Raw genomic sequence first — 14,207 nt, 5'->3', positions numbered from 1 at the left:
TAGCTAAAAAAACCCAAAATGATAGCCAAGGCAGCTGTTCCTTATCTAGGATGCTGTTACTGCCCCCCTCCAAGTTTTTTCCAGTTCTTTTGTATCCTGAGATGCGGGGACCCAGTGCTGCACACTGAATTTTCACGGTATATACAAACCACAGATTTAGAGTAATATAACTCTTTTTTGGTTTGTTGTCTGTTCTTTTCCAGACATCACTGGATTTTGGTTGACTTGACCCATTTTTTTTTTTTTTTTTTTACAATAAGGGTTATAGAGCACCGGAACAGGTTGCCCAGAGAGGTGGTGGAAGCCCCATCCCTGGAAACGTTCAAGGCCAGGCTGGATGGGGCTCTGAGCAACCTGATCTAGTCGGGGATGTCCCTGCTTCTTGCAGGGGAATTGGACTAGATGACCTTTGAAGGTCCCTTCCAACCCACACCATTCTGATTTTCAGGAACTATCTGAACACCAGTGTCTTGTTCTTAAGCCAAGAGTCTCTTGTGTTATATGGGGAGTTGGTTTGTCTTTTTCCCCCACCAGGCATGACTGCTTAAGATCTTTTAAACAAACAGGTGGTATCTAGCAGGACAGAGTGACCTGGACTCATTCAGGAGGAAGGGAGAAGTTCTGTGCACAGTTCCATAGGTGTATGCGGCACTGCAAACACCACGTGCTCCATTCCCACAGCAGGCAGCTCTCTTCCCCTGCCTGCAAAGGTTACTTTCTCGCAGTCATGGTGCACACACGGCACAAGCTAAAGGTCATTTTCTCTATTTTAAAAAAGGGAGAGCTTGGGGAAAACATCAAACCACCACCAGATTGGCGATTCCAACTCGTACAGTCTCTTGCTCTACAGTAACACAAGCTGCCATAAAACACACCCTGTTTTATGTTAAACCCGAGGCACTTTTAACCATTCAGCATGGATCTTCATGCCCCTACGCCTCACAGCAGATCTAACATGGCAGTTCAGAAAGACTGGCACTTAGCAACAGCCTTGTTCTGGCTTTCTTAACACCCACACTCTGTTCCTCTCCTCAGCAAGGACTCCATGAGTCCACCCTTGATGTGACTACACTTTTTTTCCACTACATCACATGCTCAAGCCACTTGCATGTAGGAGCCTGCCTAACTCCAGTCCAGTCTTTTTTCTTTGTCAACATGTAAATTTTTGTTCCAGCTGTCAAACGCTCTCCTCCTTTCCTGGTATTCTGATTAGGCTGCAAGGAGGTGAAATTCACTGATTATGGCACCTGTACCCCAACAGACAAAAGGAATGACAGGCGGTGTTTGTGCCGAGGCAGAGTTCCAACACGCCTTCCTCTTTGCTGGTCTTTGTGAGGGAAATCACTTACCTTGCTCTGCATAGGTGCTGTTCAGCTCCCTGTACAGAGGGGTGAGAATTGTTGGAAGGTACGGCTTGATCCTGTCTTTCCCCAGATCCACTGAGATTGCTCCCAGGAACTTAAAGATGCAGCTTCTCTGAAAATGAGTATGTGAGATATGAAGGAAGGAAGGTTGGAAGGGAACTGCCTAAACTACTGTAGGGCTGTGCATCATTGTTCAACACACAGGGTGGTGTTTCTGACACCCAAGTCAGAAACTCACTGCTGTTACAAGGTCTTACTGCAGCCAAGTACAGCCTTTAGATGAGACACAGCCCCAAGGGATCTGTAAACATGTGAGCTGTGACTTTACCAGGCTGGCAGCTGTTAATACTTTGAACAGGCTTGTTCTGACTGTCCTGTACCGAGGCAGCTGAAGACAGGAAAGCTCAGCCTCTCTAACTACACCACGAGGAACCACAGTGCTTCTCCCGATGCTCTCACACCCTGCCCTTCTCCTAGCAAGTAACTGCACTGCCGCTCCCCTGCCTGCATAAACCTAGCACTCAGGGCTTTCAAAAGCAGTGCTCTGTCCCCTTCAGCTTGGTGCCTTAGGCCTTCCCACCCTTCCACGACCCCACAGGAGGGCAACACTGCTGTGCCAGTGCCTACCACATCAAAAGCAGCTGGTCTAACCCTGTTCTTACCTTTAAAGGGACCTTAGGGGAATATGCTGCTTCTCGCTTTGCCATGAGAGAGAGCTTCTTCATTAACCAGAGCAATGTAGCTGGCTGGCCTTTCTCTTCTGTGTCCTCTCTTTCTCCCTCTCCTTGAGCAGAAGTATCTTTCTCTTCCTCATCTTCTGAGGCCTCCTGCTCTTCCACTTCACAGCCAAGTTCTCCTTCAGCCTCTTTACCTTCTTCTAAGGCAGGGGCTAGCAAGTAAACAACTTTTGCCACAAAAAGCAAATTCTTTATAACCTGAAGTGTAAAAACAGAGTAGTCAGTCACCGAGATCCCCCAGTGTCAGCACCAGCAGCACTCAGGGTATGTAAGAGCCATGGCTAGGTCTGAAAGAGGAACTGGCCAACCCAGGAGGCTGTAAGGGGTTCACTCTCTGCATCACGCTCCTAACACAAAGGTGTGTCTCAGTATCCTCCTGCATTTTGGGAAAGTCATCTTCCCATGAGCTACCATTCCTTTTGGGTTCTAGCACCCTCTGAGGCAGGGGTGCTCCTTTTTGTCTTCCCCACCTCTAGCAGACCATGTTTTCCACAAGGAAATCTATGACCAGGTTCACAGTGGAGCCAGACCTTCAAGCAACAGCATAAAGCTGGACTAAACGTTCCAGCAAACAGCCAAGGCTCCAGTGCAGCTGCAGGGAATGAGTACCAGAGACCTGCGCGCCCATTCCAGGATCTGGCTGCCTAGCCTGCTCCAGTCTGGGCTGCAGAGCCAGTCTCTCCCTGACAGAAGGGTTCTGCCCTTTCTGTCCCTGCCACCCCTCAGCCCTTCCAGCAGGCTGACACAACAAAGGGGACTTTCCTGGGCCCCTCTGAGACATGCACCTGCTCATGCACCCCCTCAGCACAGAGCAGCTGCCCCTCCACTGTGTATTTGCGGTGAGCCACCGCCAGCCAGCAGCACTGCTGTCCTGACCAGGACATAACACTCCCACACGGGTCAGTGCCTGCTCTGTGCCCCCCTGCAGCCCCAGACCTTCTGCTCTTACCTGCTCTCCCAGAGACAGGTCCAGGAACTTGGACTGCAGCTGATGGCAGAATGCAAACACGAGTTCCTTCATCTGGGGAGAGGAAAAAGGGGGAGGAAATTACTCCATGAAAGGGAGCCAGTAGCACAAACTCAAATCAGTGTTTTCAGTCACCAAAGGCTGTTCCCAGAGGAGGCCAAGGGATCGGCTCAGGGCAACTTCTGCCTGCATCTTGCAGCCTAGAGGTGAATCTTTGTGCTGCTGAGAATAAGACCCCAGAGAAGCCCCCTCCCAGCAGCAGAGATACCTCCTGAAATGCCTTACATGATCAGGATTAGGCAGCAAACAAGAAACTAAGAGAAATGTAAATCCAAACTATAACACTTATTGTCGTGTTCAGGCAAGGAATGGGCATGGGCAGGGGTAAAGATGTAGTACAGACATTGTTACCTTTTTGTCCAGTTCAGCAGTCAAGAAGACTGTGGATGCGGACAGCTCTGGTGATGTCTTTTTCTTCTTTCCTGCCTTTTTTTTCCTCCACTTGTTGACAAGATCTTCTGGCTTGTAAGATGCAAACAACAAGCCAAAGATCTCAGTAGCTGTCAGCCAGACCCAGCTGTGAGGATACCACAGGTGAGACTGGACATGACCTGGGGAAAAGAAAATCTTTTAGCACAGGAGCCAGTCCAGCGAGAGCAGAAAAAGGACCAGGTCCCTCCACGAATTACCACATCACACACTACAATAAAAAAGGAAACAAACCGTGCACATCTGGTCAAAACATAATCAAAGACTTCCTAGCAACTCTATCCAGCCAAAGCAGAGCGCTGCAAAAAGCTACAGGTAGCCAAATGCCCCCATGGTGAGTAGATGTTCTTGAATGCACCCACAGCACTTCCAAACAGCCAAAGACAGGGCCATTGCTAGAAAGTGATGTTAACCAGGCAGTAGAAGTGGGCACGGCACAAAAAGACACCTGCTCCAATCCTGGCTGACATGCCATGTTTCTGTAGCAACTATGGTCCCCTCAGGGACTCAGTGCCACAGCTCATCTGCCCATGATGTCTGGGGATGGGCTGCTGTGAGAGTCAAGTGAGCTGGCCCTGCTGCAGATGGTCAGATCGAACCCCTGGATGGAGGCTGAAGATGCTTCAGAGAACAGATGGAGTTGCCCTCTTGCCTCGCCTCTGTCCAAGCAATCCAGGATTTACAAGGGTTGTCTCCCGTCTCACTAAAGGCACCTGGGAGGCTGAACTCTTCAAAGACACTACCCAGCCAGATCCAGTCCTTCCGATAGCAGCAAATGATGCAATCAAAAACAAGGCAACAAAATACCAATAAGCCAGCCTAACATTGTACAATCTCGCTCACAGGGAAATTGCTTGAATCAAATAACCTCCAGCCCTCAACACCCTGGCAGACACACAGTATTCACAGCACCATTACGATGTGTCATCGCTTACTGGCCGGTATGTATGATCTCATCAAGAAAATCTCATCTTCCCAGGAGAACTGAACTTTTTTCATTCCAAGAGGATGTAATTATGGTCAAACATGCAGTAGTTTGCAACTACTTGCTCCTGGGATAACAAAAGATAGTTCCCAGCACTGAGACAGAGGGCGTCTTGTTTTCATCAACCATGTAACCTTTTCCGTTAACGTCTTCTCTTTCACCGCCCAGTAAGTGCCATGTAAAAGCATATTCCAGCATGCAAACTTTGTATAACAAAGTTTAGTTGTTTATATTAGGGTGTGAAAAAACACACAGCACAGAAAGAACCTTCCTTGTAACACAGCCGTAATAATTCTTGATACTTACCCCAGATATTACTCACAACATCGCTGTTCTTGGTGAACTGAATCAAGTTGCACTCTGTGATTAGCTTTGTTACCAGTACGAGAAAGCTGAATAGCAGCCTATCTGCAGCCTTCTCCTCCTCCTCTTCAGTTATCTAATAAAATCAGCAAGTCAAGGAAGATGCTTACGGGAACCTGAAGATAGTATTTATTTACTCTACTAGATAAATTTCAGATCAACCCTGCAAAGAAACAGTACCCAATTCCCAAAATAAACAGAAGAGAAGCAGCTCCACTAAATCTCTTCCTCTGAAGACTGAATCTCTGCAGGAGATTTTTATTAGAATAATTCTTCTGGCTTTTATACAGACATTACAAACTGTTAGGTTTCTGAATCCAAGCAATTTCACCCATTGTATATCATGGCTATAAATGTATTTGTGCACTTTTGATCCTCATTATTACAGCCAAGCTGAGCTCAGATTTGCCTGTGTCACCTGGGAAGCCTCACATTGTTATGACAACACTGTGTGCACCATGTTTTAGTAAACTGCTTTCAGGTCCTCACCCTGCCTGGAATCACCAGCTGGCTTGATATAACTAGTCAGTGCTTTCCCTATGTGTTCCAACACAGGGGGTGATTACATTGAATTTCTCCTCACTGCAGGTATTTTATTTTCATCTCTTGCCAATTTATGTACCCTGAGGCTTCTGTCTTCTTCAGCATGTTGCCCTTGCACACTGCTAACGTACGTGGCTGCTCCCCGGGTGCAGTGACTGGGATCCCTTTGAGGTTACCACATGCCAAGCAGAATCTGAGGCAGTGTTGTTACTCTGAGTTAATCATGTGCACTAAAAAGATTTTCCATAAAACAAAACCGTGGTCTCAAGTACAGGAAGGGAACCTTTTTGAAAGTTAAAGCTGTAGGTAACACTCAACAAAGCAGACAGTCACAAGTGATGTGCTCCTGACATTCCACACTTACTGGGATCTCCGCAGCTAGCAGACACGCTTCCCAGTTAAATGGATGCTGTCAGTGTGATTGCCAGGCTGCTTTCCAACTAAATGGATTCTAACCCATCCCAGTGCTACCTGTGCACGCTGCCTTTCTTTCTGATGGTTTTTATAATGCCACTTTAAACCAAAACCAGAAGTCCCTCCTCTCCTGCCACTGCAGTAAAGAAAGCTACCTCAACATACATACTGCTACATGCTCTTGACTCACCAAGTCATATGGGTAAAAACCAGAAGCCTGAGACTTGAGGGGTGTCTCAGGAACCCCTTCCACCCACAGAGATCTTGACAGAGGTTGGGGCAAAGAGCAATATATCTGCTGGTTACACAGTACAGCTGAAGGCTCAGGCCAGGCGGCTTTGCAAAGTTCCTTTGCCCCTTGTGCTCTGACACATGACATCAAGTTTGGACTTACAGGTTCTAGGTCAGTGAGGTCCCTCTCAGAACAAATGTGTGTATTTTGTGTCTTTCCTCAATCCCAAACAGTAGGTCCAACTGTTAAATCTCTCCTACACTTCTTCTCTTTTTCCATTTTCTTAATTCTTTTTCCCCAAGCCTCATGTGTAGGAAAAATTACTTACATTTTCAAAATTAATTGGGTTGATTTCTTTTTCAATCAAGGTGAGGACAGCTTCAAGCCGCCGTTCAAACATTACTCCCTCCACTTCAACAAACAAACCGCATGCTTGGGCAGCCAACCTCCTGTGTGAGCTCTGCCAACAGAAAGAATAACACACCTCGTTACTCCTTGATAATCAAATCCTCCAGCTCCCACGTACAGGAGCTGGTAGCAATCCTTACTTTTGCCTGTAGCAACAGCGTCTTAAGAGAAACTGGTTTTCAGAGTACTACTGAAAAAGGAGATGCTGCCAGCTAGGGACAAAAGCACCTGGCAGCACAAACCATCCTTGGAAAAACTGAATGCTGAAAGGCCTTTTCCAGATCAATTCCCAGCTGCAAAGCTCTGGGGGCTACTTTGCACTCTGATTCTTCATAGTGCAACAGGCACCTCACAGCTATAAACCAGAACCGAACATATTAGAGATGAAAAGGATGAAGTGTTGAAGAACACTTAGTCCACTAGTGTAGAGGGACAGAACCTGAGTACAGCTTGAGAACAGCTAAACGCTGAGGCACCCAGATCAAAATGGGAAATATGTAAGACCACCTTCCAGCTGCCAGCGACAGAATGAAGCAAGTCTGAGCCTAAAGATAGCACAAAAAGCCAGAAAAGCTTTGAAGAATTTTTTCAAACCTTTAACCTGAGCAAAGACTACACCTGGTGAAATACCTGACCCAGAAGAGGAACTGTTAGAAAGGAGCGGAACGCAGCTGAGAAGTCTGTAGGCTGACCATCAGCACTTCCCTACATTTGTGCAGCTTTATGAAGCTATACTGTTTCTTGCTCGTACTAGCAAGAGCTATGGCACTGAGCACAGCTTTAAAGAGCTTTTATTCTAAGCTGAGTCTTGCCCATACTGCTTTCCTAAAACAGGTACAACTGAACCCACCAATCCACCAGACCTGGTACTAGCTATCTCGCACTTGCCCTAATCTCACTCAGCCCCCAAACAGAGTTCAGACGTGGTCAGTGAAAGGAGCAAAGAATACCTTTTTGCTGTGAAACCACTCTGTGACCAGCGAAAACATCAGATCCTGTTTTTCATTGTTTATCTTACTGAGGAGAGATTTACACGTCAAAGCCGCCATCTTTTTGCATTTGGCAGAGTCATCATTTATCATCATCATACAAAGAGAGAGGAAAAACAGCCCACAGTATTTGTGGAGGAGATCCTAGAAAGAAACAACCATTAATCAACCACACATTCTCAAGGAGCATTTGGCATTTAAAGGGGAAAAGAGGAATATTTGTTGCACCACGTACAGGAACAATGTCATCCCTGACATCAAGGCAGGTGAACTGAAAGGTTGAGATGATCCAGTTGTTGGAGCACACAGGGAGCGTACAGCAGCCCCAGCCCTGCTCTGACTTGCTAACATGTGCCTGAGACAGCAATGTGAGTGTAAAATCTTAAAGGACATTTTTATCCCAGCTATCAGTGAAACAGGCTTAAGTCCCTCAGCACTGCAGCAATCAGCCCAAAGGTCCTTCTGTCAGAGACAGCAGCTCTTTACTACGTTATGGAGTCACCGGAAAGCAAGCTGAGATACTAAACCTAATCAGGCAGTGGTGAAGCACAGCTTACTGTGCAGAATTTCTCTTCCTTCCTCCCAAATTTGTACTTGATTGCACTTCTCTCCTGAATGCTCAGTCAAGCTCCAGCTGCAGAGCTTCGAGGCAGCTTAGCGTTTTGGTTATGTTATCCTGCATAGATGCACAGTTATTTTTTATAGCTTTCATTTTGATCCACTCCACACTCCACTGAGAAGCCCTCTCTCTCCAGTCAGGCCAACAAAACAGATACAGCACATCACACACCAGTTTAGTCAACAGTATCTCTCATGAATGTTGAAAAACCCCCACAATGAGAAAACTCCAGTCTTCACTTTCTATTCCTACTCCATTTCCTAAACTGGTTGTGTTTCTTCCTGGCATATATCACCACCAAGTTTGTCCAAACTCCAGCTGACAGAGCTTTATTTTACTTGCAGACTGAGCACATTAGATAAAGAAGTACTGAAGACTTTCCACCATGTCATTTCTCTTTTGGAGCAAAGCCAGGTTCTTTAAGAGAACGTTCTGCTTGTGATAAGAGATAACAGGAACTACCAAGTGCTTCTAAAATAAACTGCTCTGAAAACGCTGTTACTGCAAGCTGCAGTAACTCCTTGATGCTTGGAATACCAAGGGGTGCTCATTACCTTTGGGAACATATCAAGGAGGTACGCAATCATCTCCAGTGCAGATTCCCTTCCAGTTTCGTACTCGTACCTGTGTGGAAATGACTAACGGTTAGGGCTGGGTAAACACTCTAGAAAGTTGATAACAATTTACAAGAATGGCCAATGTCACGAACACACACTGATAGGGATCTTCCTACAAGAGCGACCAGACCTGGTCTGATACTTAGGACAAGAAAAGCAGTAAGCCCGCAAGTTGCATCTCACAGAGAATGGGCACAGGGGGACAAACAGGCAAAAAAAGGGCTCCAGCCAACTTGAGCTGGCACAGCCACATGGTGCTACGGTGCTAGGAAACATGGTAAACTACTGTCACCTTGAAGGAGTCATGCTCAGAAGAAGGTTTCAGGCACACTGCTCCTGCTGAATTGATGCAGTTGATCTCAACTGTGCCTGCAATTGCAGTTGAGACCATTGCCACGGGACAGCAGTCATATAAATGCACATTCCCTTACTTTTTGCATTTTCCAGTTCACCTGGTTCACAACCAGTGGAGCTGGTTAACCACTAAGCAAACAACAGAACCTTTGCTTACAAAGAGATAAAGAACAACAAAACCAGCTGTGAAACAGGGAAGAGAAAAAGGACTTGCTTTATCAAACAGTCCATCTCTGAAAAAGGGAAGTGTTCTAGAAGCAGGAAAATCAAGATGACAGCCACACCCTCTGCTCCTCAGGAACAGTCCTTTGGCACACAAGGTGGCCACTAAAGTCATATTTAAGCAACAAGATTCTGTTCTGACGGAGATGTAGGGAATATAAACTCACTCCAGTTGTGCGAGCATGAAATCCAAATTGGGTTTCAGCTTGTCACCGAGGGGGTAGTCCAGAATATATTTTAAGTAAATCTGGAAAGAAAAAACACCACCACAAAGAGGAGTTAAAAGAAACACTCACGAAAGCTTGTAAAAAGTTTATGAAGAAAATTTAGTGACAGAGCAGCAAGTTTATGCGAATCATCCCTTTCATCCTATTCCTATTACACAAGGGGCCAACAACTGCTCTCAAGCTCTGTGCCTGGAACAGGATCTGCAAGCATTTGACAACTGCCAGATCAGTCTTCAGAGTATTACTGTGATTTGCACAGGCTTCTGTTAAGAAAGATTCTGCATCCTTTGAAATCCATCCTGTAACTATGGAAATGCACTATTTGGTTGATAGCTCCTATTGCATCTATCCCAATGCTTGAAATGAAGCAACCAATTCTGCCTTTTAGCTTGGAAAGAATGAGGAAGTATTAGGGAGGAATCATGGATTTGTGGCAAATTGTCTTCTGCTGAGATTCAGAAAAGGGCAAGGCCCTCTGAAGGTACTCCACGACAAGCAGTCTCGCTATAGGCAACCAGTTTGCGATTCTGCTATGCAGCAGTCACAAGAACTAAAGCGAGCCAGATAACGAGGGGAACAAGGATTAGTAAGAAAGAGAAATGATGTTAGTGGTTCAGCAGGGCTAAGGCACATGTCTGTGAGAGCTGCGATGGCCACACTAAGCCCTCCAGCCTGTTAGACTGCTGTAAGTGAAGTAAGATGAGAGACTTTCCATTCTACCAACCTGCCTGCACTGGACTCGCACTGGCTCACTCTGACCCGTGATGGCCAGCTGGGCAACCTTCTGCAGCACATCATCAATTTCAGGGACAATCAGCTTCCTGGATAAAATAGCCTAAAGATAAGAAAGCACAGCTTAAGTCATGTCATTTTGCTTGCACAGTGTGAGACGCAGTACTATCAGTACTATAACCTGGGACTACACTGGTCTCAGGTGGTACATTGACATTTTCACATCTTCAAAAGCAGCCAGAGCAGCTTAAAAAAAAAAAAGGAGGTGGCTTACAAATCCGTATCTGTTTCTTTTGGACGACACAGAATATCTGGTCTAATGATCAGGGATGTCGACTCTTCAGCAAAAACATCCTCAGATCCAAATACATCCTCATATGCATGGGTATAAAACGGCCTCCCAAACAATTTTAAAGAGTGACTACAAGTCAAACAGGAAAGCTTTGCTGCTTTTCCCCCCTGTAACAGAGGAACTGAACAGCATTCTGTGGCCTGCTCCTGACATAAGATCATAGAATCCCTGCCATTCCAGTGGCTCACAGCACCCATACACCTGCTGCACAGAAATACCTTGAGAAGGCCAAAGGCAGTGGCTTGGCGTGATGAATCATAAATGTCTTCTTCAGCAAAGCCAAGCAACACTTGGAGCTGTTTGCTTGTTATCTGACTCTTGGCATTCTTCACCAGTATGGTTACACACTACAAAATCAAATTACACATTGTCAATACACATGCAGTGCCATAAAACATAAGCCCACACTAAAGCCTGACTTCATTTATACCACTTCGGTTTGAAAACACAAACTGTGACTCTGAAACATGCCACTAACACCGTTCTCATCACATTTTGCTCTCAGCTGGCAATTCTGAGACAAAAACTGAAGACAAGCAAATAAACAAATTCAGACTAGTCCTTGAAATGAGTGGGGATGCTCACAGACATGCACCATGCTGCAGGAACATAGCCAAAAAGAGGGAAAAATTCCTCTGGCAGCGGCATTCACCATGAATTACTATAACTTTCCCTTATGATACGAAGCTGTAATTAGTTCAGCAATGCATTTAGAATACATCTACAGGAAGACAATGCATACTGTAAGTGCAGTTATTACTACTATTAATTGCCCCCTTCACTTGTCTCTTTTCAGCTGCCTGAGTTTATTCTGTTAAAAGCAAGCTATTCAAGCACAAAATGGACACCTCTCAAAAGACAGGGTGGTAACAAGATACTATTGTAAGAAAGAAAGAAGGCAAATATGCTTCTATAAGAAAAACTTCTTCAGATCCAAGCTGTGCATTTAAATTTCTTTAAATTTGCACTTGGGAAAGAATCAGTAAGGCCACATTTCTCTCGCTACCTTGTGATCTCCAGACTACCTCTCCAGGGACAGCTGCAGGAATGATCTGCAGTTAGAAGAGTCTCATTCTACGAAGTTAATCCTAAAGTAGAAAAAAGAGCCGAGTCTGACTTACTTTGAAACAGCTCACAACCAGGTGGAAATTCTGGCCTTTGGCTATGCCTGTCTTAGCAAATTCTTTCAGCAAGAGGAAAAGCTGCTTGATCAGTGGCTCCAGATTCGTACTGACAGAAGGCAAAGGGAACTTTAAAATCCACACCAAGGACTGCAGCGCACCAGTTATCACCTGTAAGAAAGAGCCAAAGGACAGCACTTGGGTATCATGACATTGAGAGAACACTTTTCTTACTCTCTTACAGACAGGTTCAGGCTATCTGCAACTGTGGTCAAATGCAATTGGCTAACAAAATCAACCTCTTTCAAACCATTCATATGTAATACAAAGGGTTTCTCAGTTCTAAAAACACTATCTACTACTCCCTAATTCTCTAACTCTTATTTTACTAGGTAAACACAGTAACACAGTGCTGATTCAGCAGATGTCAGGAGCTCTTTCTGAGGCAGAGGTGCCTTCAAGGTATAGAAGTTGTTCTACCAAAAACCCACGTTGCCTGAAAGTCCTGCTACAGGTATCTGACAGCAAATGAGGCATGTCTTCCATTCCCAGGTAACTCAAGGTTTAACAGATTCCCTCCCAGGGTCACTCAAACCCAAAGCTCCCCAAAAAGGAGGCTGCCTACAGTGCTGGGAATAGAGACATTAGAGTTGGATCAGAAAAAAACACAGCTGTAACAACACTGCTTTCGGCAGGCACAGGACCTCATGAACCTCCTCATAGACAGCCTATGAAGTCTGCAAAGTCCTTGTATAAACATGCTCCAGGAAAACTTGTCCATAATTAAACCTGCAGCACTATGGGCAGAGCATTCACTCCTCCATCAGCCACAATCCTTCCTCCCCCTTGGGATATCATGTCCTCAAACAACTTAACCTGCACATCTATGAAATCAGGTTTGAAAAATGGATGTCTTTCTCTTCTCTTGCAGATCAACTGTAAGATGACATTTGTGGGCAGGACCCTTCTTAGTAGAACAGACAAAACAGAGATTCCAGCTCGGAACCGTACCTTGACATCCATAGATTTCAAGCAGTCTATAAGCAGCTGAACAAAAGGGTCTAACATTTCCAAAGCTTGCTCCTCAGAAGAATTTACTTTGGACCTCTTCAGGCTCATGTGCAGCAGCTACCATACAAAAGACAGGACATTCATCTCAAAGTCAGGCTGAGACCCAAATAAGTCAAGTAACGTCCCACATTGTTTCAGGTTATAGTAGAATTTATGCCATAACTCATTCAAATACCTACAACAGGCTGAGCACTTTTTATAGCTCTCTAAGAGGCACCACTGGAGTTACCACATGCAACATAAAGTTAAGGCCAGTGGCTGTGTTGTTAACACAATATATCCAGAACACCTTCCTTTGAATACTCTTAACAAAAATTTACACTGCAAAGCTTTGTAGCTGAGGAGATCCTTACCCGAAGTCCCGAATCAACCAAGATATACGTGTTAGTCCTGCTGCTGACACGTGCTTTCTGCCCTCCTCTCGTGGGCGTGGGTTGGAGCAGCAGGCAGCTCTCTGGTTGCAGCCGTGGATCTGGAGGAGGGGTAACTTTTTTCCTGAAAAGCAGCGTATGGCAAGTGAGAATATTCAGATTTCAGTCCTCTCCACAACAAGCTTGCTGTTGGGAGTGAAGAGAGCTGGACTGTGCTCAGCTGCTACCCATACTGCAAGCAAAAGCAGGTCACAGCCAGAACACAACGAAACAAAATGAACTTGAGAGCAGCACAACAGATGGGACTCTCAGACTTGACAACAATATCACTGTTAGGAAGATAACAAACGCACACTGATTTGTACAAACATCCCCACTTTTTTCTTCTCAGTGAGCAGATCAACTTTGATAATCTGTTCAAGCAAATATACCTGCTGCCACTGCCCACTGCAATTAATTTACTGATGTTTACTTAAATTTCTGACGGCTTATAAAAACTGCTCTGAGAAGTCTGGAAAAGCTGTCAGATCCTAGATCAAGCTGGCCTATGTAACACAGGAAATGCAAGACACTCAGACCCAGTTCTGAGCAGTGACATCGCCAAATGGAGAGGAAATCTGATGGTTCTACCCAACGTTTGCATCTGTACCGAAGTGATAAAGTAACAGACCACAGTTTCTCTTGTTCCTGACACCATGAAAATGTCCAGGACCCCAAACGCTTCTTTTATGGCAGTCTGTAGCTCAGTTCTAAACTCTGCCCCTCGTGCCTTCATCCAAACACCCAAATGCATATACCAGCTTACCAGATGGTGAAAAAGCCTTGCTGAAAGCCCTGAGCACTTGCAAGAGTAGACTCCCATGAGTTCAGCAAGTGCTTACTCCCATTTGCCCTCTGACTGCCCAAATAATTCACTTACATTGAAAACAAAAGGCAAACGAAAGTAAGGAAACTCTCATACATTTGATTGGTTGGATTTGAGAGCTACCATTTCTGCAAGCAAACTTCCCAACTGATAACAAACCATCTG

The 14,207-nt window shown here is 45.3% G+C and overlaps 1 protein-coding gene across 1 annotated transcript in view; it reads right to left on the bottom strand.

Annotated features, from left to right (window-relative positions):
• Positions 1-14,207, bottom strand: part of UTP20 (UTP20 small subunit processome component) — a 62,780-nt gene that overhangs the window by 2,243 nt on the left and 46,330 nt on the right. Inside the window, exons 47-60 of the mRNA XM_086750951.1 lie at positions 13,160-13,301; positions 12,747-12,863; positions 11,736-11,906; positions 10,833-10,961; positions 10,255-10,365; positions 9,471-9,550; positions 8,665-8,734; positions 7,453-7,635; positions 6,423-6,554; positions 4,849-4,981; positions 3,480-3,679; positions 3,051-3,122; positions 2,027-2,299; positions 1,350-1,476 (exon numbers count right to left, since the gene is read on the bottom strand). Of these exons, the coding sequence (XP_086607077.1) occupies positions 1,350-1,476; positions 2,027-2,299; positions 3,051-3,122; positions 3,480-3,679; positions 4,849-4,981; positions 6,423-6,554; positions 7,453-7,635; positions 8,665-8,734; positions 9,471-9,550; positions 10,255-10,365; positions 10,833-10,961; positions 11,736-11,906; positions 12,747-12,863; positions 13,160-13,301 (1,940 nt within the window). The remainder of the gene's footprint in view (positions 1-1,349; positions 1,477-2,026; positions 2,300-3,050; positions 3,123-3,479; positions 3,680-4,848; positions 4,982-6,422; positions 6,555-7,452; positions 7,636-8,664; positions 8,735-9,470; positions 9,551-10,254; positions 10,366-10,832; positions 10,962-11,735; positions 11,907-12,746; positions 12,864-13,159; positions 13,302-14,207) is intronic.

The sequence above is a fragment of the Chlamydotis macqueenii genome, chromosome 1, assembly GCF_036417535.1.
Source record: "Chlamydotis macqueenii isolate bChlMac1 chromosome 1, bChlMac1.mat, whole genome shotgun sequence".
NCBI lineage: Eukaryota > Metazoa > Chordata > Aves > Otidiformes > Otididae > Chlamydotis > Chlamydotis macqueenii.
The sequence above is the reverse complement of the archived record's forward strand: the minus strand, read 5'-3'. Positions and strand labels throughout refer to the sequence as shown.